The sequence below is a fragment of the Mesoplodon bidens genome (genome assembly GCF_964165515.1).
Source record: "Mesoplodon bidens genome assembly, chromosome: 9".
NCBI classification, from domain to species: domain Eukaryota; kingdom Metazoa; phylum Chordata; class Mammalia; order Artiodactyla; family Ziphiidae; genus Mesoplodon; species Mesoplodon bidens.
The window spans coordinates 84092286-84115072 of NC_138166.1; the positions used below are offsets into that span (position 1 = coordinate 84092286).

Below are 22787 nucleotides of genomic sequence, written 5' to 3' on the forward strand. Positions count from 1 at the left end.
ACCAGCACAGCCTGAGTGGGTTGATGAGGGTCAAAAGAAACGCTCTCTGGAGGAGGAGGTGATGACTAAATAGAATCTTTAAGGAAGAATAGAAGTTAGCCAAGAGAAGAGCAGAGTTTCCTCCAGTGAGAGACACTGAAACAAGATATTAGAATATGATACCTTGGGAACTGCAAGCAAGGAGTAACTAGTCTCTGAGAGTCCCGGTTTCCTTGTCAGTAATATGGGATTAGTGAAAACAGCCTGTAGGAGAGATATATCTGGAAAGAGTCTAGTGCAATGCCTGGAACAAAGTGGCAGTTCAACAATCCCCCCCAACTTGTTTAGGGCTTCTATTACTATCCCAGACTGCACACATATTTACTGTAAGACGCTTTTTACGTAAATTCCAAAGTGGGCAAACCACACAGCCTCATTTGCCCCAGGTAACACTGAGCCCTTAGGAAGGATCTTAGAATGAAGGAAAGGACTGGGGAACAGGTGGCGATGGGGATTTGTTCTCCAATCAACTTTTACTCCCTAGCTCACACCATGAGGAAGATGCCCCCCTTCAGCAGAGAAAGGCAGATGGCCAGGAACAGCCCGGAAAGGCACCAGCAATTTCAGTGAAGTAAAAACGGCCCCCTCAACCCCCAGTCTCCCAGTCAAGCCCTCACTCCGAGTGGAATGAGTTCGCCTCTGAAATCTCAGCTTCCAGAGAGGGAGAGTCGCTCGTTTCCTGCGGTGTCCCTGGCCACCCGGCGGTGCCATCCCTCCCCTTCGACTGAAGCGGGATTTGGAAAGTACTCAGGAGCCAGGCCTTGGGGGCAGAGGGCTGTGATACTGGGGAAACGAAGACTGCAGTGGAGCAGGAGGCGGAGACTAGAGCTCCCCCAAAAGGTCGCTATTTGGGAGGGGGTGAGGGCTAAGGGACACCTAGTGAGAAGCAGAGCTGACCACCTAGAGCTCAAGGCCCAGGACGTGGGAGGTGGAGCTAAGAGCCGACCCAGGAGTGTCAGGCTACCAGCGACGCCGCGGGAGTGGGAAAAAAAAATCCCTTGAATGAGCCCCCTCCAAGTCCCGCTCAGAGAGGTCGAACAGCCAATCGCGCTGCAGGGTGGGGCTGCGGAGAAAGGTCTCAACCAATAGCTGTGGAGGGGGCGGGGCCTGGCTCCCGGCGCGCGGCGGCTGTGGGGTAACCCCTGGCCGAGAGGGCAGAGCGGCAGAGGGGAGCTGCTAATGAGAGCCGCATGGAGGACCCTGCGGCACCCGGGTCCGGGAACCCGCCTGTCAATGGCTACGGCAACGGCAACGGCAACGGCAACGGCGGCGGCAAAGGGAAGCCGGCGGCGCCTAAAGGCCGGGAAACGTTCAGAAGCCAGCGGCGGGAGTCGGAGGTGAGGAGCCCGGAGAGCTTTCAGTTGGGGCCGGGAGACGCCCGGGGCGAGAAGCGTTGGCTGAGGTAGTTCGGTCGCATCCCCCTCCGCCGCCGGGAGACCCCTGCGCGCCCCGTGCCGCCTCTCGGAGCGGGCGCCTGCGGGGCCCGCCTCAGCCTGAACTCCGGGCTCTGCAGCCCCTGACCCTCCGTCTCCTGCCGCGGGTCTGGGGCTTTCTAGCCCCCTGGCCTCCCTCTGGGGGCGCGAAGATAGAGCGTGATATCCACCGTCCCGGATACTTTCACATATTTATCTCACTTAATCGCTGTAGCCCCCCCGGAGTGGTAATTCGTAAGGCCAATTTACGGAGGAGGAACAGGCGCGGAGAGGTGAAGTGAGTGGCCTGAGGGGTGGGAGGCCGGAGCCCGGCCGCAGTGAAAAGGGCCCGGCGTGGGGGCAGCCGCCCTCCCACCCCGAGGCGCCCCGAGCCGAGCAGAGCAGCCGCGTGACTTGGGCCCTTCCCCTTCCCCCCGTGTGCTGGCGAGCCCTTGAGGGAGCACTTTCCACGGACATCAGGCCCCCTCCCCGTAAGGGTTAATGATACAGGAGTCAGGCGGGGCAGTACCGGAGCGAGTGGATGGACACCCCCACGATACAGACCCACAGAGAGGAGTATGAATGTTCCCTCTTCTTAAACCCTAACTAGGAGGATGAAAGGAGTGAATTAACATTCACTCCAACCCCCTCATCCAGCCAGCTTCCATCAACTAGCCAAGAGCAGAACCGGATCTGAGCGGGGAATCAGACCACAAAATGTCAGGTGTGGAAGGGTCTGTAGAGGTCACCGGGTTTTAGCCCTTGCTTTGACGGAAGTGGGAGACAGAAGTAGCTTCTGGCACAGTGGCCAGGGGTACCAGGCTTTGCGTTCAATCAGAGCAGGTTTTGAGGTTTTGAGGTTTTGAATCCCAACCCTACCATTTATTCTTGGTGTGACTTTTGGCAGATTGCCAGCCTCTGAGCTCAGTTTCTTCCTCTGTAAAATGAGGTTAATACTACCTGCTTCAGAAGGTTGCGATAAAGTCAAAATGAGATAATTGAATGTGAAATGCTTAATTCAGTGCAGGCACGGTGCATGTAGTTGGTTAGCGCACGGTAGCTCTTAGTACTATATTATCATCATCATCAAGGGACAGAACTGGTAGTAGAAGCCAGATCATAGGCATCCCAGTCCACGGTTTACCATTTGAATTGTATTTCAGTTTCAAAGGGATTTCATGTGTGCTTTCCATTTTGATACAGGCAAGCAGGAATCCATCCCATTTTATAAAAGAGAGAAGTGGAGGAGGTGAAAAGACTGGCCCCAAATCACACCACCTTTCAGAGGCAGAGCTCAGCCCGCCTGCCATACTGGATCAGGGTTTTATGCACCATATCAGCTCCCTCCCTGCCTCAGGACGAATCTGGCCCTTTAGGGCACCCTGTTTCTCCTTCCCCCATAGAGACATCGTTCTTGTTCAGATGGTTTTTGGGGGGTGGGGCAGGGGGATGAGTCTTTTATTAATTCAGCAGTTGTTGAGTCCTTTCTGTATGCCCAGCACTGTTTTAGGTGCTAGGGATACAGCAGTCTCTCCACAGTCGGGGTGGAGAGACAGTGTGGGAGTGAATAAAATAATTTCGGAATGATATGTTCTGTGGGTGAATTAAAACTCCTCTTGAACCAGGAGGCCTTTTCCCTACCTATCGTCTTCCTTCAGGAAAAGACTCTGATAGTTTTACTCTTGCCAGTGAGTTCAGTATCCAGAGACTCAGAGCTTTCCACCTGCACCACGGTTTACCCAGTTTACCGCCTGATTGTCTGCAGCTGCACTTTTCATGTGGAAATGAACAACTGCAGTGATCCTCACCATCTGAGCTCATTGCCTGCCCAAAGGTTGGCTGGAAACATTAGCTTTCCTTCACCTTCCACTGCAGCAGGAGAGCTGCTCTTACCAGTACATCCCCTATCACAACACCCAGGTGCCAGACTCTCTGCTTGACTCTCAGATAGATGACTATCTGCTTTTCCTTCCCTCCCTCCTTTTGCATTCCTGTGGAAAACAGTCCTGGGGAGGATGATTTTCTTTCCTCTCTAGGGCTTCAGGAATTACTGGAAGAGAATTACTGTTGGCACAAGTCAACAGAGCCTCGTACATCACTGTGTTTATAGGGGCACCGTTGACCTACCCTCTCCCAATGGCTTAGTGTATGGATATCCTAACCTTAAAAGGAAGCTAGAGAATGATTGTTTGCTTAATAAAAAGATTCTTAACCTAACCAAAAGGTTCACCTCAGACCTCTTACAGCCAGATTTCTTGCTTCAGGTGGTTCCCAAAGTCCTTGACAAAGTTTAACTGGTTTGTAGCAAAATGAGGAAAATTCAAGGCATTGAAGTGAGTTTTTCATAAAATGTAGTTCAATACGTTAAATTTAAAGGATGTATGTAATTTAAAACAATGTTTTTCAAACTGTAGGGAGTAACCTGTGAGTTGAGACCAACATTTTTTTAAGGAAATAGACTAATTGGAAGTACTGGTTTATCACATATAATAGTGGTAAATATTCTTTTGTTAAACTTCTGTTCCAGTTTTGTGTGTTGGGACATGATGTAAAGTTTACTTATACTTTGACTTGCAGTCAAAAAAAGCTTCACTGCTTTTAATGGCTCTTATTCTGATATTTTGTCTTTTGCATTTTGGGGGTATTAAACGATTTTTTTAAATTATATATATATTTAAGAGATTTTTAAAGTTTCTACTTAGCAAATAAAACATCAACAACCTTACGTCATTCTCCACCATCCACCTTTTTTTTTTCTTACTGGTCCCTGTAATCCAGAAGTTTGGAAATCTTTGCTATAGTGGATTTAAACATGAATCACCTTTTTGGCAGTGTAAATTCATAAAGTGGTTTTGGAAAACAACTTGTTATGTACAAAGAGCCATACAAATAGTCATAAGGTTTGATGCATTCATTCCCATTATAAAAATCTGTCAGAAAAAAAAAATCTGTCAGAGAAGATCCTAAATATGAAAAAATTTATAAGTGTGTTACAGCTTCATGTATATAGTAAAGAAAAATTAAAAACAAATGTTCAACAATAGAGAATTGATTAAGTAAGCCAATAGATATCTGTCCACTTAGCTGTTTATTTATTTATTTATTTTTAATAATTTTTTTTTTTTTTTTTTTTTTTTGGTTGTGCTGTGCAGTTTGTAGGATCTCAGTTCCCCAACCAGGGACTGAACCCAGGCCGTGGCAGTGAAAGCCCAGAATCCTAACCACTAGGCCATCAGGGAACTCTTCACTTAGCTGTTTAAAGTGACAGTTATAATAATATGAGACAGGGACTTCCCTGGTGGTCCAGTGGCTAAGACTCCATACTCCCAATGCAGGGGTCTCTGGTCAGGGAACTAGATCCCACATGCATGCCGCAACTAAAGATTCTGCGTGCTGCAACTAATGATCCAACAAACTGCAACAAAGTTCCTGCATGTGGCAACGAAGATCCTGCGTGCCACAGCTAAGACCCAGCACAGACTAAATAAATAAATATTAATTTTAAAAAAAGTAAACCTTTATCTTTAAAAAAATAATAATAGTATGAGAAAAATGCCTTTATAATATAATATTAAAACCATAAGTAGAGTAAGTAAAGTTCTTAGAGTAACCGTCCACATAGTGCTACCAGGTGCTGGATTGTGTGCTAAGTGCTTTTCCTCTATTATCTCATTTAGTCCTTACAATGACCCTATGAATTATCCTCGTTTTACAGATGAGAAAACTGAGTACATCATTTTCCAACAATTCCCTGATACCAATTCAGTTCTGACACTACCCGTAGTTAGCACAGACCCCACAAGTTAAGGGCTCAGTCCTACAAGACTGCCCCCACTTCAGATGTCAGCCACAGTGGAATCCCCAGACTACCTGCACTTCTGCCTGGCCAACTACAGATTCAGGGGTTACCATGACTGTCCCCCTCAGGTTCGATAGATTGCTAGAACAACTCGCAGAACTAAGAAAAGTGCTATATTTATGACTACAATTTTATTATAAAGAATACAACTCAGGAACAAAATGAAGATAGGCATAGGACAAGGTATGGAGGTGGAGTGGTGGAGAATTTCCATGCCTTCTCTTCGGCATTACCCTCCTAGCACATTGGTGTGCCCAAATCACATTGTTTCAGAGTTTTTTTTGTTTGTTTGTTTTTACGGTATGCGGGCCTCTCACTGTTGTGGCCTCTCCCGCTGCGGAGCACAAGCTCTAGACGCGCAGGCTCAGCGGCCATGGCTCACAGGGCTAGCCGCTCCGCAGCATGTGGGATCCTCCCAGACCGGGGCATGAACCCGTATCCCCTACATCAGCAGGCGGACTCTCAACCACTGCACCACCAGGGAAGCCCCAGAGTTTTTATATGGAGTTTCATTACCTAGGCATGGTTGGTCAAACCATTGGCCACTTGATTGAACTCAGTCTCCAGCCTCCTCCCCTCCCTGGAGCCCGTTTTTTGAAACTCTCACTCTAAGTCACCTCATTAGCATAAACTCAAGTATGGTTGACAGGAGCTCCTTATGAATAACAGGCACTCCTACTACTCAGGAAATTCTGAAGGTTTTAAGAGCTCTGTGCCAGGAAGGTGGGTGATGGGGCCAAGACCAAATACATTTTTTATACCACACTGAGGCACAAAGAGGTTAAGTAACTTGTTCAAGATCGCATAGTATGTGACAAGACCTGGGATTCAAGTTTTTTAAAATTCATATTTATTAATATATTGGTAGGAGAAATCTATCCCAAAATGCTTAAAGAGGTTCGGGCGTAGGATTATATTAAAAATACTTTAAAAAGGGTATTATAAATTTATACATACAACATCATAGGAAATCTTGCCTTTAATACAATTTGAAGTAGAAATGCTACCTTATTTGACAGTCCTAAAATTGTGGAATATTGGAACTGAAGGACGTCTTTTTATAGATGAGGAACTATGATCCACAGAATGAATTCATACAAAATCATACAGTGGGTTAATAACAGAGCTGAAGTCAGAATCCAGTTTACTTTTTTTTTTTTTTTTGCGGTACGCGGGCCTCTCACTATTGCGGTCTCTCCCGCTGCGGAGCACAGGCTCCAGACGCGCAGGCTCAGTGGCCATGGCTCACGGGCCCAGCCGCTCCGCGGAATGTGGGATCTTCCCGGACCGGGGCACGAGCCCGCGTCCCCTGCATCGGCAGGCGGGCTCTCAACCACTGCGCCACCAGGGAAGCCCCAGTTTACTTCTTTTGTTTTCATCCGTCTTGTTTTTCTAGAGATCAGCTAGATGTTCTTCAGGTCTGTGTTTATGTAGATCAGATACGGGCACAGATTGTAGCTTTCATATCTGTTCATGATCCTGGTCCTTTGCCCAGAGTTTCTGATTCTATATAGGAATCTTCAGCCCAGCCCCACACTGAGCCTCTAATTTTGGCTTGGAGGAGGGTACTTCTTGGATGAAAGGCCCAGATGGAACTCTCCTAGTTGCCTTCTTCCTCTAACTTTGGCCTCCAAGAGAGGTGGAAAATGAAATGAGGGTATGATCTCCTTTTGTCAGCCTTTTCCCCAAGTTACCACAAAGATTTCTCCATTACAGGGCTCTGTGGACTGCCCTACCCTGGAATTTGAGTATGGAGACACAGATGGGCACGCAGCAGAGTTGTCAGGTATGAGATAGATGGGTCTGTAAAGAGTGGAAGGTTGGCCAGGAGGAGAGGGAAGATGCCTGTGCTCTCCCCTGGCAGCTTGTCTGTTCTCAGCAAGTGGCTATAGAACACAGACTGTTCTCCACATTCCCACTTCTCTACGCCTTCCAGTGGTCAGTATCTCTTTGTTTGCTTTCACATTTCTTTCTGTGAATGCTTCCTTGGCTATGTATGGCATTCTCCATTCTTTCATTCTATCCCTGTTTTCTGCTCACCCATCTTTATTCTCTTTTGGTGCACTCTCAAATCTGTTTTCTCTCCAGCTTCTCTCCATTTCTCCTTTCTTTCTCTTCCCATAGTCACCCATATCTTTTGGGTGCCCCTTTCTGCCACCCACTCCATTGCTTTCCCATTCCATCTCTCTCTCCTTTTCTTTTCTACCTCCATCTCACCCCCTTCCCCTAATACTTGCCCCTTATTAAAGTCTCAGCAATGTCTGAAGAAAAACTGTGTAGACAACTGGCCAGCTGAGCAAAGCTGAACATGTCATCTATATCCATCACAGTGGAGCTCTGCTTGGATGTTTCTGAGCTGGGATTGAGTGATCCCATTCTTCTTTTTAGCTTGGCTAAACGTGATCTCCTTGCATTAAGGGCCTCCATGTTACACGTGCTACAAATGCCAGTTATTAATAAATGAGCTTTGGGTGGAAATTATGTGAAAGTTAAATATTCTGTCACATGAAAGTGACACTTTAAGACAGGCTTTTTCAGAGAAAAGAGACAAACACTTTTAAAGAAGTTCTTGTGAATAAGCATAGGGAGTAAATTTTGTGATGAGTGACAGAAATAGAGAGCTAAGTTTAATAACTAACAAAGGATTAGAATCCAGAATATGAATACACACATACACACACACACATAGAGAGAAAGAAATGAACATCCCAATAGAGACTATAGATAAATGGTCAAAGAATATGAATAGGAATTCACAGAACAGAAAACCATGTGTTCAGTAAATATATGAAAAATTTTCAATTATGTTAGGAAATGGGGAAAAACAAATTAAAATGGTGAGATATTATTCAACAATCATCAGATGCAAAATTTAAAAGCCTGGGGTTAGTGAGGGTACAGAGAATTGAGTACTTTTTATACATGGCTTGGCATGAGGGAACAGAGTATAAAATTGGAAAACAGTTTGGTTATATCTAGCAAAGTTGAATTCACACGTATTATGACCCAACGATTCTAGATGTACACTTTAAAGAAATTCTTGGGCCCAAAAAAACACTTACAGAGACGTTTGTTGTCGCCACTGTGAAAAATTGAAAACAACTTAGTAGGGGAATGGATAAACTGCAGTATATCAATATATTAGGCTACTGTATAGTCATTAAAATAATTGATCTATATCAATATGCTTCAGTGTCAATAAATATTAAAAACATATTAAAGGAGAGAAGAAACAGTGACAAAATAATTTATACATGCATCAAAAACCTGCTTAAACACACAAGTCTAAAAGATGTTTCTAAGAAGTCTAGTTGCACACTTGATTGAGAACCGTGTCAGTTAAGTGAATGGATGTGTTCATCACACTGCTTTTCATGTAAACTATTGAAAGACATAATAAAAAATGCTTCTAAGAAAAAATAATTTATACAATATGATACTGCTTGGATAAAAACTTGAAAAACAGAACAATATCATGTGTTGTTTACAGGCACATAGATATGTACTAAAAGTATAAAAATAGGCATGTGAAGCATACATACCATTTCATCATAGTGATTATCTCTGGAGAGGAAAATAAGACTGGGAAGGAAGAAGGGACTTTAGCTGTCTGAAGCAAATATGACAAGTGTTAACATTTGTTTAATCTGAGTAGAAGATAAACACGGTGTCTTTTATGTACTCTGTATTTACCTGTAGTATATGAAAGTTCATGATCTAAACTTTAAAAATAAGACAAAAGCAAAGTTCAGTCCCTAAGAGCCTTGCTCCCTGTTTTAACTGGGTTTGTGCTCTACTCTTAAAATATATATATATATATATATATATATATATATATCTACACTACTCACTAATGACTGAAGAATTTAACAGGCAGAGCTGGGATTTGTTTCTGGTCACTCCAGGATTCTGGAACTCAGGACTCAAAAGCCCTGGCTCCCAGACAAGGTATTCTTTTTTTTTTTTTTTTTTTTTTTTGCGGTACGCGGGCCTCTCACTGTTGTGGCCTCTCCCGTTGCGGAGCACAGGCTCCAGACGCGCAGGCTCAGCGGCCATGGCCCACAGGCCCAGCCGCTCTGCGGCATATGGGATCCTCCTGGCCCGGGGCACGAACCCGTGTCCCCTGCATCGGCAGGCGGACTCCCAACCACTGCGCCACCAGGGAAGCCCCCAGACAAGGTATTCTTGACCATTAGACAGCTGGCTGGAATATAAGTGAATTTCTCTTGCTTTGTGAATTATCTGTGACCTAGTTAAATTTCCAGCAAGGGTCTTAGTTAGGGAACAGAGTTTTGAGGAAGCACCTATTGGCTTAATGACTTCACTTCTTCATCCTCTGTAAGATGAGTGTACTTATGTAATGTTCTGGAGTGTGTGTGTGTGTGTAGGAAAGGGCATTTTTATTTCTCATAAGCTGTCTGCATTTTGTATTGAGAGGCTGCTGTCAGCAAAGTTAGATTTTCCTGGGCACAGGCCGCCCTTTGGCAATCAAAGCTGCTTCTGTATGGTTTGATTCTGCCTCTGCCCGGGTGGCCGTGGGCAGGAACATAAACTTCTGTACCCTTCGAGGAAACTCAGCAGGGAGAGAATGAACTGGCTCCTTGTATAGCACAAGGATCTTGCCTCTAAATTTCAGGAGTTGTGTTGCCCCCTTTTCCCCTAGAGACAGGATTAGTCCCAGTCTGGGTTGACAAGCAGAAGGGGTTGCAGCCCTAAGAACCAGGAGTGATGATATTCAGCCCTCTCTGTTCCAGCCCTCCTCCTGGCCCTCACCAAATGTTGGAGCCTGCCTTCTCTGCTGTAGCAGCCAGCTGGCAGGAGGAGGACAGGTTTGATGGTTTAATCACCCAGGGACACAAGTGGCTATTTTTAACTGCTCCGAAAAGGAGGAAGCTGACTCTGGGTTGAATTGGACACAGGAATGTGTTGGAAGCTTTAGCTCTTTCATGCCACCTTCTCCACCCCAGGCCCCTTCTATAAGGATCTGCTGAATGTTTGTGACTCTGTCCTATCTTTCCTGCCACAGAATTGTATAGCTACACTGAACACCCGGAATTCACCACTAACAGGAGGTGCTTTGAAGAAGATTTCAAGACCCAAGGTGATCCCAGATCCTTATTCCTAGAGATATGCTTTTTCTCTCCATGATATTCAAGGCTGATCTAGAAAAAGCCTAAAATAAAGTATGATCCTTCTTCATCCTCTCCATAGCCATATAACTTCTCTATTCCTTTTTGCATATGGGACACAGAGTTTCCTATATCTCAAGTGGAGAAGTCACAGAGTGGAAGCAAGAGAAGCCTGAACTGGTTCCCTTTCCCTGATGTCAAGGGCCCAGAGAACAGAGGAATGGGGAGGTGGGGCTGGACTGGTTCCCTGCTGCCTGGTAACCCTGTGCCCAGCCTAGTCTTCGACCTTAGTGTTCAATCCCTGTTTCCAATTCTGCCTCACTCCTCATAGCATCTGGTAATAATTTCATGTGCCCACCCTGTGATCCACTCAGACCTCCATTTCCTTATTTGGTCAGTGGCAATTCAGTGTTCAACTCAGAAAATGTGTGGTGAGTACCCATTTTGTGCCAGAGATGCAGGAGGCAAGGGTGAAGGTGAATTTATAGTATCTTTAAAGAAATTGTAGTCAGATAGCAGAGGGGAGATGTGTACGTCACAAAACTAGCTAAGGCCAAGAGAAAAATGGGAAGTGTCATTAGAGAAGTAAAAAGTATCATGGGGGACAGAGCTTCTGGCTGGAGCATTAGTGGAAAAGAGGTGATTTTGTATTGAACCTGTAAGGATGAATAAGAATTGGATACATAGGGAGATAGAGGGAACTCCTTGAGGAAAGGCAGAGAGATGGAACCGTATAGGCTGGGGAGGGGAAGCGGAAATGGAGGGGGTGTGGAGGAAGATGAGGCTCTAGAGTGGGCCAGAACATTTGGGTTTTTTACTTTTCCCATCCCTTATTCTTTCTCAGCTAAACAAGGAAAGCGTTCGAAGAGAAGAATTTATTGGGGGGCTGAGATCAGAGGTACATATGCTATCAGGAGCCTTTCCAGGAAGGAGAGGCAACAGCTGACACTAGATCTGTATGGCCTTCTGTTCCCAGTGCAGGGTAAGGAGTGGCTGGAGTTGGAGGAAGATGCCCAGAAGGCCTATGTGATGGGACTCCTGGACCGGCTGGAGGTGGTCAGTAGGGAACGGCGACTGAAGGTGGCCCGAGCTGTTCTCTACCTGGCCCAAGGTGAGTGGCCAGCTTTGCCAACTTGAGAGGGGTGGACACTAGAGAGAGAGATGGTGTTAGCAGGACTAGGATGAGGCAAGCCACGCTGGGAAAGCAAGCTTCCTGCCTCTCGAGGACAGATCTTGTCATGTGCTAGAAGTAACCTTGTGCTTATGCGAAAGATGAGGAGATGATGGTAGGTACTGTTCTGGATCCCTTGGAATCGGCCTTTCTCTTTCCAGACATGCCAGGATTTCTTATAGGGTTCTTTTTTTCCTTAGCCTGGGCTATAATCCTATGTGGAGACTAGCAAGAGGGTCACTGTGGCCAGAGCCGACAGTGTACCACCAGCTGAGCATGGAGGTTTCTTTTACCAGCTGTGGCCTGGCTCTGACACTGAGAGGAGGCAGGGAGGGTGCCACCAATTTACACATGGACCCGCTGCATTGTTTCTCATTGGCATTTAGAAGGTCCAAGCCAACACAGCAGGAGGAATGGATGCTGTGAGTAATTTGGAGAATCAGAACTCAATGAGATTAACTAAGGAAAGCTTCCCAGAAGAGACCTATTAGCCAGGTGTTGGAAAGAAAATTGAGCCTAGCTGGAGTGGTAAAAGAAAGCCCTGAGGTCAGAAATAAGAGGACTGTTGACAGAACCAACTAGTTGGGAGCTAAAAAAACTGTAAAAGAAAAATCATAAATGGAGAGGAAAGAGAGTGGACATCTGGTGAAGGGACGACTGCAGTAAACAAGGCAGTGCTCAAGCCTATCTCTTGGGTCTGGCACTCTGGCCAAGTTCCAGCTGCCAGTACCTTTATCTTTTTGCCTGAGGACTTTCTGTGCAGCCAGGAAGTGCTAGGGAATTAATGTTCTCCCCTAGCCCAGCAGCATGCCTCAGTGACTGCCAGGGGTTAGTGGATGAGCAGCTTGACCACCTCACCCCTCTTGGGTGGGATGATTCTGAGTTGTTTGTTTTATGTTTTCCAGAGCTTCTCCCCACTTGGGATTGAGCTCTTGGCTGCCTTCTCTTCCCTATCTCACTTCCCCACTTCTCTACCGATGGTTCCTGGGGTCAACTCCCAAATAAACTACTTGCACTTGAATCCTTATCTCTGGATCTGCTTCTCAGGGAGCTCAAACTTAAGACAGACCAGTGATGAGCACATTGCACCTAACCCTGGAGACTGCTTCTCCTCTCCCCTGCCTCATTCCAGGAAGTTCTGGGGGGCACTTGTCCTTCGTTAACCTAATTTTTGGGCAGAGTGTTGGGAGATAGTCTTCAGATCATGGGGCAGGGTGGAAAGAACTGGGATAACCCCCTCCCCCTCAACCCCTGTGGCACTGTCTGGTCCTTTAGGCACTTTTGGGGAATGTGATTCAGAAGTCGATGTACTCCACTGGTCCAGGTACAACTGCTTCCTGCTCTATCAGATGGGGACCTTCTCAGCCTTCCTGGAGCTACTCCACGTGGAAATCGAGTGAGAAGCCTTAGGGGAGGGCTGGCGACCCCCTTCCTTGAAGGGTGCCTCATCTCCTGTGCTGGTTCCCTCACTGTAGAGCCCTCTGTGGAAGCTGGGTCTACTCACACCTCCTCCAAAGCTCACTCACAGTCCCCCTCCATCCAGCCATGGTCTCCGATAGTCTGTCCTGCTCCCTAAGCTTGGGCTCATCAGCAGGCTCTGCCCCATTTACAGCTTCAATCCTGGGCTTCAGGGGCCGATCCTGTATTGCTTTTGTATCCAAATACCTTCTTAGCTCAGCCTAACTGTGGACTCCATGAAGGAAGCTGTTCTACCTGAGAACATGACCCAAGACGGACGGGACCAATTCCTGTTGCTGTGCCCAGTTCTTTCCCTCATGGTTACAGCTCTAGAAGTGGCCTTATCTGCTGCTACCACTATAGTGACCCCTCATATTGTCTCATGCCGATCACCCAGGAGTTTTAGTGGAGCGAATTCTGTTTATTATTCACCAAGTGTTGCTTAGCATCTGTTTTGTGTCCAGCACAGTACTAGACACAGCGGAGATTTTAAGAGGAGCAAATATCATAGACCCTGCCCTTGCCTATCTTCACCACAGATAAGGGTTTGTCTAGGTGGCAGGAGAATTCTATGGGCTCCTCTACCTTAGACCAATTTCTTTAACTACATAGCCAGGGAATGGCAGGTACTCATGTTTGTGCATATGATAAGTGTGCAACACGGAGTAAAGAGGCCTTACGGGTTCCTGTTTTCTCCCTCATCCCTGTGGCAGCAACAGCCAGGCCTGTAGCAGTGCTCTTCGGAAACCAGCCATCTCCATTGCTGATAGCACAGAGCTCCGGTGAGTGGGCCTGCCCATGGGATTGGAACAGGGGATCGTTAGCAATGGGTTACCTTTGCCCAAATTTCAGACGCACCCAGGCCACTAGAAGTTGCTAATTCCACTGGGTTGGGCCACCACAGAGACCATCCCTGAGGTCTCAGACTATAGGTTGGAAACTGCCTTGGGAACCTCTTGTGACCCTTCTATAACCTCAGGGTGCTGCTGAGTGTCATGTACCTAATGGTGGAAAATATCCGCCTGGAGCGAGAGACAGACTCCTACGGGTGGAGGACAGCCCGGGAGACCTTCCGCACTGAACTGAGTAAGAAGTGGCACTCGAGGTGCCTGTGGCAGAGGGGAGGCATAGCATCTGCCTAGGAGAGACAGACAGTTCTTCTTTCTTCTTCTTCTTCTTCGTCTTCTTCTTTTTTTTTTTTAGAACTAACATTCCTTCTTTTAGGACAGAGATACTTTGTGGTGGGCTTGAGGGCCTGGTTTGATTGCCCCTGTGTCTATGAGCTAGGCCCAGTCATATGTCTTCTCTATATCTTGGTTTTGGTTTCCTTGGTTATAAATGGGAATAGTCATCCCTCTCCCATTCGATCACAAATCCCACATGAAAAAAATGAGTTGACTTACCTTGAAAATATGAGTTGGTATTGTCATCAGTCAGGGATAAGATATGAAGGCCTTTGGGATTTAAAAATATATACTATATTTGTTGATGTGGGAAAGTGAGTTGTGATCTATAAAATGCATTGAGTTCCTCAGCCAGGAAGCATCTTTATTACCGTTGATTATCTTTATTACCGTTACTTCTAGTTTGATATCCACCCCCAAGCTTTGGGAGCTATGCCATTTTAACTCCATGACCTCCCTTATCCTGCCCTCAGGGGGTTCACTCTGGGGGCTCTCTAAACCTCCTTCTAAGGACCAAGTACTCAGATTCTTTGTGGGAAGGTGAGTGCCTTCCTCAGCTTCCAGAAACAGGGTTACAGGGACTGCGTCTCAGCTGCTTCATCCTCACTTTCTCACTTGCCTCTCTCCACAACCCCCAGGCTTCTCCATGCATAATGAGGAGCCTTTTGCCCTTCTGCTTTTCTCTATGGTCACCAAGTTCTGCAGCGGTCTGGCTCCCCACTTCCCCATAAAGAAGGTCCTGCTTCTGCTCTGGAAAGTAGTCATGGTGAGTGACTGATTCACCCCTCTCCCATCTCATCAGATCAGCAGTGCCCTCTGCCACCTCAGTTTCTTCTAGTCTGGTTCCAGGAGGCTGGAGCTAGGCAGAAGAATAGGGCAGCTGTTAGCCAGTGGAGGGGCAATAAGGCTGTCCTAGAGAAATCAGATGTTCTGTTTCAGAGTAGGTTACCTATTTCTTTTGGACTGATGGGAGATGCCACTTTTTGAGTTGGGGTGTCATTGCACCTTCCCCTGATAGAGCTAATGTTTCATGGAAAGAACACTGGCTGAGAGTTGGGAGATCTGGCCTCTGCTGATACTGAGAAACCTCGGGCAATTCTCTGTGTCTCAGCTTCTCTAGCTGTAAAATGTGGGCTTTAGTGCCTGCTCTCCATCCAGATAAATAGAGGATTTGCTTTTAAAAAATGAAGTCCTCATAAGTGTATGGTTGCAGTTTTGTTACTAATTATTCAACCCTATCCTTCCTCTGACTGGCTGAACAACATACCCTCCAGGGCAGGCCTTGAGTGATTCTGGGGGGTTGTAGTATCTAGATCTGCTCCTTAAAAGGGGGTACATTTTCCTGTTTTTTTCAGTGGAGGCCCCCAGTAGTCCTTTTCCTTATTTCTGGTGATGTTTCCAGCCCTGGGTCAGTAAATAATGCTTTATCCTGACCCCTGAGCTCTGAGGGTTAATAACCACCTCTGAGACTGGGGATGGTGACCATATTTTTTGCCTCCTGCTGTTTTATTACTTCCTAATTAAGGAGGGGGTCTGAGGGGACTGGAGGTTGTGGCTCTTCCTCTCCATCCATGCTTCCCTGACCTTGCTCCCTCTGACTTCCCTCCCTTCCTCTCTTCTCTGCCCCTTTCCCGTTTAACCCTTAGTTTACCCTCGGTGGATTTGAGCAGCTGCAGGCTCTCAAAGTACAGAAGCGAGAAGAATTGGGCCTGCCTCCACTGGCTGAGGACAGTATCCAGGTGGTGAAGAGCATGCGTGCTGCCTCCCCGCCCTCTTACACTCTCGACCTGGGGGAGTCTCAGCTGGCACCACCACCCTCCAAACTGCGAGGCCGCCGTGGTTCTCGAAGGGTATGGACTAAAGCAGACAGTAGTGTTGTGACACTAGCTGGCCAAAAATCAAGATTCTAAGCAGCTCTGGATATGGTAGGAAAGAGCAGTAAATGAACCAGCTCTCCTGCCCCTGACTGGCCCTGAGACCAACCTGAAATCTTGGAGTCTATACTTCGGCCTCTATTCCCGAGCCCCGACAGGGTCCTGGGCTGTCAAGATGTAACATTGTGATATCACATCATAGATCCATGTCTTGCTAAGTATCACCGGCCTAGACCTCAGTGCCTGGAGTTCCCTAGCACCCTGAACAACAGTTGGGGTATAATCCTGGGCATAGGTACCTGGTTGAGGCACTTTATCATTGTCTTCGCAGTAAGATTTACTCTGAGCCAGCCATGCTCTTATCTGGCCTTGGAACCAGAGGCTTACACTTACGAGATGACTGGTTAGGGTTCTATAGTCTGCATCCCTAGAAAGGTCACAATGACAAGTTGTGCTGAGAGGTGACCATGCTCCCATGAACTTACCTGCCTGATCTACTTGAGTTCACCAACTACAGGTGACAGGCTCGGACAGTCACACTCAATAATCTAGTCTACATTATCTGCAATGTGATTTTTTTTAACCTTTATTCTTTTGTTTTATAAAGTAATGCTTACTCATTATAGAAAATTTAGAACAAATATAAAAATGTGAAGAAGGGAGAAAAAAAAAGTCACCCACAATCTTAACAACCAGAGGCAATCACTGTTAACTTTTTGGCCTATTTCTGTCCAACCTTTTTTTCTTTCTGTGACAAGATTTAAAATTCCAGACTTGCTTCCCTCTGCCTAGCAGCAAGCTTCTGTCCTCCTCTTCCTCAGTCAGCCAGCTGGTGTATGCTCACAGAAGGCAAACTAATTGAATGTTCACCTAAGTAGAGCATAATTAGGAAGGAAAGTGCTGGCAAAAAAAAAAAAGGCATCAGTGCTTTCTGAAAGCTAAGTAACTGTGACTTTGGGATTATCAGTGCTCTGTTTCCCAGCCTTTGGCGTGGTTGTGGGAGAGCTGCTTGCTTGCAATTGGGCCTGGTGGGGACAGTAGGGTTGAGATGGGAAGGGAAAGGTCTCACTAGAGATGGGTTCTTACTTCCATGTTCCCTGCAGTCTAGCAGCCTGTGGGTTGGGGTGGTCTCAGACAAGGATGCCCAGGGTGAGATCTCTGCACACCTTCCCTCTCTCCTTCCACCCACTCCCCTCCAACCCCCCAGCAACTCCTTACTAAGCAGGACAGCTTGGACATCTACAACGAAAGAGATCTCTTTAAGACTGAGGAACCAGCCACAGAGGAGGAAGAGGAGTCTGCTGGCGATGGAGAGCGTACCTTGGATGGAGAGTTAGACTTGCTAGAGCAGGACCCTCTAGTACCACCTCCACCCTCACAGGCACCCCTCTCTGCTGAGCGGGTGGCCTTTCCCAAGGGCCTACCGTGGACCCCAAAGGTCAGGTAGGTTTGATAACACCAAGCACCCTGAGCTTCGGGGTTTCAGTCACTGGAGGCCCAGGGTGGAGTGGTCTATGTATTCAAGGCTCAGTAAGCTGGGCTGGGAGTCAGAACCCCTGGGTTTGAAGTTCCCTGCTGTCTTCCCCTACTGTTCCAGTTCTCCAACTGGAAGAGTAGGAGCCCAGTAAGGGTCCTTCTCTCAAGGTTTGCTTTTCTTCCCTTCTCTGGGATTTGTCTCTCCACCATCCTCTCAGACAGAAGGACATTGAACACTTCTTGGAGATGAGCAGGAACAAGTTCATCGGATTCACTCTGGGGCAGTAAGTGACTGGATGGTCAGAACTGGCTATAGAGTGGTTCTTAGGGGGCCAGGGGAGCGGGTGGCCTAGAGTGAGAGATGTTGCCTGGTCGTGATTATACAACCCAGAGCCATGGGCAGCTCCCAGTGACTGCTTTGGGTTCTTGCCATGGAGTTTTTTCCTTCCAGTTTCCTAGAACTTTTATGTTCTCATCCAGGTGTAGGACCTTGAGCAACAAGTCATTTCCCTCTTGCACATCAATTTCCTCGTCAGAGTGTTATTTTATGGTCCCTGCAAGCCCTTCTGTAATGGGCCAGAATTCTGTGAAGAAGCGACATGGTTGGAACAGATCTTTCCCCATTCCCCCACCCTCTTGAATCCTCACTGGTTGCTACAAAACCTGAGAAACCATTGTTACTACCATTTCACTGTCAAAAGTGTTGGGCAACATGCCCTTTTAAGTAGGAACCTGCTCCCAGACAAAGTGAGTCCCCAAAAGACTATACAGAAATCCTAATTTTCAGGGACACTTCTCTGTACCATTATTCTTTTTGTGTCCTGAAGCAACGATGGGGGACCTGGTAGCTTGCAGAGAAAGATCCAGGATACCAGATGGTGAAAGTGGCATGGTCCACATGACTCCAGGGGGTATTGGTGATTCTCTCTACTTTTGATCCTTATGATCTGGTGTGTCTTGCATTTCACAGGGACACAGATACCTTGGTTGGATTACCCAGGCCCATCCATGAGAGTGTGAAGACCCTCAAGCAGGTGACCAGGGTGGGCTCTAAGTCTTCAGGGATAGGGAGCCATCAAGGCAAGTTGGATGACTAGGGTCCTGGGTCCTGGGTGGTGCTCTTCCACCAGACACGTTCTGAACCTGTTATTCCGTACTTCCTCCGCAGGCATTTTGGCCAAAGAGGTAAAAAATCAGGTCTCTCTGTACCTACTCAGTGTCCTACATTTAGATAGATGAACAAGTTCTCCTTTCTTCCTCTCATTCCTTTTCCCTCCTCCCACCCTTCTCTCTCTTCCCACTTATTGCTTCCTTTCCTTTCCTTCTCCTTAGAGGCTCACTAACTTCCACAGGCCCAGGATTGAGTAGCAGTCTGCTCTGTATCCAAAGTGTGTGTGTGCACGAATAAGAGTAGTCATTCCTTGCACAGACCTTGATCCCCACCCCACCCCATCATCATCACTCTGTACACACACGGACACACATACAGGCACATGCAGCAAAACTCTCAGGGCAGTGGTTCAGGGGCAAGGACCTATTCTTGGCTTCCCCTTGCACGTTTTTTTTTGTTTGTTTATTTTTAAAGGCTGCGCCATGCAGCATGCAGGATCTTAGTTCCCCAACCAGGGATTGAACCCGTGCGCCCTGCGTTGGGAGCACGGAGACTTAACCACTGGACCACCAGGGAAGTCCCTCCCCTTGCACTTTGGTTGAAGGTAAACGCTAAGGTATTTGCTGCCCTTCAAACATGGAAATATGGAATAAACACTGTATTGAAGCACTTTGCTGCTGTTCATGATGCAAAGGTATTAAGGCTCCTGCCTTCAAAGGGTGCGTGGTGTATTTGGGCTGACAGACCCATAAACAGGACATTTCCTTGTCACTGGGGAAATGATCGCTGGTACACATGTGATCGAGGCCCTCAGCCCCTTGTTAATGTCTTATGTTTCCCAGCACAAGTACATCTCCATCGCAGACGTTCAGATCAAGAATGAGGAGGAGCTAGAGAAGTGCCCGATGTCTTTGGTGAGTCACGGGGATCCTGCACAGGAGGAAATCTGTCTGCAGTGCTGTCGCAGAACTCGCGTGCATGCTCTCGGACTCTTACTGTACGCTAGGCAAAGCAAGGTCTCTACTTTCATGATACATTAAAGTTGGAGAAAAACGATAAGTAATTAAGGAAAAAAGAAGACTTTCAGAGAATGGTAGATATGGTTAAGAAAATTTAAATAGGGTGACATATCATGTAGTAGACTCTTTTAGATTGGGCAATCAGGGTATGTAGACCTCTGAGATGGTGATAATTACCTAAGATCTGAGGTATAAGAAGGAGCTGGCCGTAAGAACATCAGGGGAAAGAGCATTCGAAGCAGAGCGAACAGACTTATTAAGAAGGTGAGAGCAAGCTCAGAATGTTAGAGGTAGTGGATGAAGGCTAGTGTGGCTGGAGCACGGTGGGGAGGGGGAAGGTTGTCTGAGATGGGGTCAGAGAGGTGGCCTGGGGCCACTTTACACAGGACATTTAAGCGAACATAGGGAGCTTGAAGTTGATTCAAGTGACAAAGGGAAGCCTTTGGAGATTTTAAACCGGGGAGTGACATCTATCTTTTTATAATAAAAACCATTGGCTACTTTGTAAAGGCTGGATGAGGAAAGAGTGGAAGCAGGGAGGTTGGGAAGCTCTTAAAATAGTCAAGGTGAGAGATGATGGTGTTTTAGATGGCGGTAGGAAGTGTGGAGATAGGGTGAAGTGGATGAATTTGGTTTATATTTTGGAGGTACAGCTGACAGGAGTTGCAGTTCAATTGGCTGTGGATAGAGAGACATAAAGGGCAATAAAGAATAAGTACCGGGGCTTCCCTGGTGACGCAGTGGTTGAGAGTCCGCCTGCCGATGTAGGAGACACGGGTTCGTGCCCCGGTCCGGGAAGATCCCACATGCCACGGAGCAACTAAGCCCGTGAGCCATGGCCGCTGAGCCTGTACTCCGCAACGGGACAGGCCACAACAGTGAGAGGCCCGCGTACCACAAAAAAAAAAAAAGAATAAGTACCATTTGTCAAGATGAGGAGTTCTGTTTTTTGTTTTTTAAATTTATTTATTTATTTTTATTTCTGGCTGTGTTGGGTCTTTGTTGCTGCGCGCAGGCTTTCTCTAGCTGCAGTGAGTGGGGACTACTCTTCGTTGCGGTGTGCGGGCTTCTCATTGCGGCAGCTTCTCTTGTTGCAGAGCGTGGGCTCAGTAGTTGTGGCACAGGGGCTTAGCTGCTCCACGGCATGTGGGATCTTCCCAGACCAGGGCTCGAACCCGTGTCCCGTGCATTGGCAGGCAGATTCTTAACCACTGCGCCACCAGGGAAGCCCTGTTTTGGGGGGTTTTTTAATGTGTTTTTTCCCCCTGTTTTTCTTTTTCTTTCATTTCTTTTTTGTGGGTGGGGGCACCGTGCTGTGCGGCTTGCAGTATCTTAGTTCCCCAACCAGGGACTGAACCCCGGTCCCACAGCAGTGATAACGTGGAGTCCTAACCACTGGACTGCCAGTGAATTCCTAGGAGTTCTGTCTTATCAAGGGTTCTATTTTGGTTGTACTAAGATTTAGATGTCCATTAGACACCCATGCAGAGCAGCCAAGCAATTAGGTATATGGGTCTAGAGTTCTAGAGAGAGGACTGACTTAGGGAAATAAATTTGGGAACTGTTGACTCATGGACAGTGTTAAAAGCCGTCGAACTGGCTGAGATAACCTGAGGAGGGAGTAAAGATAGAGAGAGAATGGAACCCAGGACAAAGCCCTGGGGCACACCAATATGTCAAGGATGGGATGATTCAGGAAAGGAGCCAAGAAAAAGAAAAACCTTCAGTGAGGTGGGAGGAAATCCAGGAGATTGTGATGCCATAAAAGCTAAGCAAAGAAAGTCTTTCAAGGCTTCCCTGGTGGCGCAGTGGTTGAGAATCCGCCTGCCAATGCAGGGGACACGGGTTAGGTCCCTGGTCCGGGAAGATCCCACGTGCTGTGGAGCAACTAAGCCCATGCGCCACAACTACTGAGCCTGCGCTCTAGAGCCCGTGAGCCACAACTACTGAAGCCCACGTGCTTAGAGCCCGTGTTCTGCAACAAGAGGAGCCACCGCAATGAGAAGCCTGTGCACTGCAACGAAGAGTAGCCCCCGCTCACCGCAACTAGAGAAAGCCCACATGCAGCAACGAAGACCCAACACAGCCAAAAATAAATAAATAAAATAAATAAATTTATTTAAAAAAAAAAAGTCTTTCAAGAAGAAGGGGGCGATCAGCTATGTTAAATGTTGCTAATAAATGGTGCTTGATAAGACCTGAGGTGCCCATCGACTTTGGCAACATAGAGATAACTGGTGACCTTGATAAGAGCAACCTCAAGTGAAGTGGTGGGGCTGGAAGCCTAGTTGGAGTGTATTGAAAAGGGAATGTAAAGAAAGGAGGTAGACTTAGTCAACATAGACAAACCACATAGAAGTTCTGTTGTGAAAAGGAAGGTAGAAATGGGATGGTAGCCGAAGGAGGATGTGGGTCAAGGGAACGTTTTATAGCTAGGAGATACTGGAGTGTGTTTATGTCCTAAAAGGTTGATCCAGGAGAAAGGAGATAATTATAGAACTGATGCATTCGATAAAGCAAAAGGGTGTGAGCACCAGCGGAGGGTAGCCTTTGATAGGAGCACGGGTGGTTCATCCTTCATGTCAAGAAGGAAGGTAGAGACTCTGATAGATTTGGTGTTGAGAAAATAAGGCTGTGCCTGTCTGATTGCTTCTGTTTTGTCCATGAAGTGAGAGGTAGGGTCAACAACTGTTGAGGGGCTGTGGGATGAGGGGATTGGTTTGAAGAGAGGGGAGAACGTATGAAATAGGCCTTTTAGAGAACAGCAATGCAAACATGCAGGATTGCCAGGGTTATTATCCATTTAAGCAGCAGCCGAGTTGTGTGGGATAGAAGGGGGCTGGTTACTCCTCCTTGCCTCAGGGTCTCATGGCAGTGACCCTTGTCCTGTAATAGAGCAACCTGTGGGGGAGGAAGGACTGCACGGGCCAAAGATGACAGTGGCGTGAGTAGCCTCTTGATAAAGGGCTACTCTGATAAAGGGCTTAAGTGCGGTCATCACAAGGACAGAGCTGTGCATGAGGGGCCTGGTCAGAAAGGAGGAAGGGATGTTGTA

The 22787-nt window shown here is 47.1% G+C and overlaps 1 protein-coding gene across 1 annotated transcript in view; it reads left to right on the forward strand.

Moving 5' to 3' along the window:
- The first annotated feature begins 1110 nt into the window (after positions 1-1110).
- The window catches only part of STRIP2 (striatin interacting protein 2), a 44436-nt gene continuing 22759 nt past the window's right edge, over positions 1111-22787 (forward strand). The window contains exons 1-13 of the mRNA XM_081244454.1: positions 1111-1376; positions 7027-7096; positions 10337-10411; positions 11416-11550; positions 12886-13006; positions 13782-13850; positions 14048-14154; positions 14891-15018; positions 15899-16102; positions 17334-17569; positions 17821-17886; positions 18573-18636; positions 19556-19627. Of these exons, the coding sequence (XP_081100580.1) occupies positions 1230-1376; positions 7027-7096; positions 10337-10411; positions 11416-11550; positions 12886-13006; positions 13782-13850; positions 14048-14154; positions 14891-15018; positions 15899-16102; positions 17334-17569; positions 17821-17886; positions 18573-18636; positions 19556-19627 (1494 nt within the window). The 5' untranslated portion in view covers positions 1111-1229. The remainder of the gene's footprint in view (positions 1377-7026; positions 7097-10336; positions 10412-11415; positions 11551-12885; positions 13007-13781; positions 13851-14047; positions 14155-14890; positions 15019-15898; positions 16103-17333; positions 17570-17820; positions 17887-18572; positions 18637-19555; positions 19628-22787) is intronic.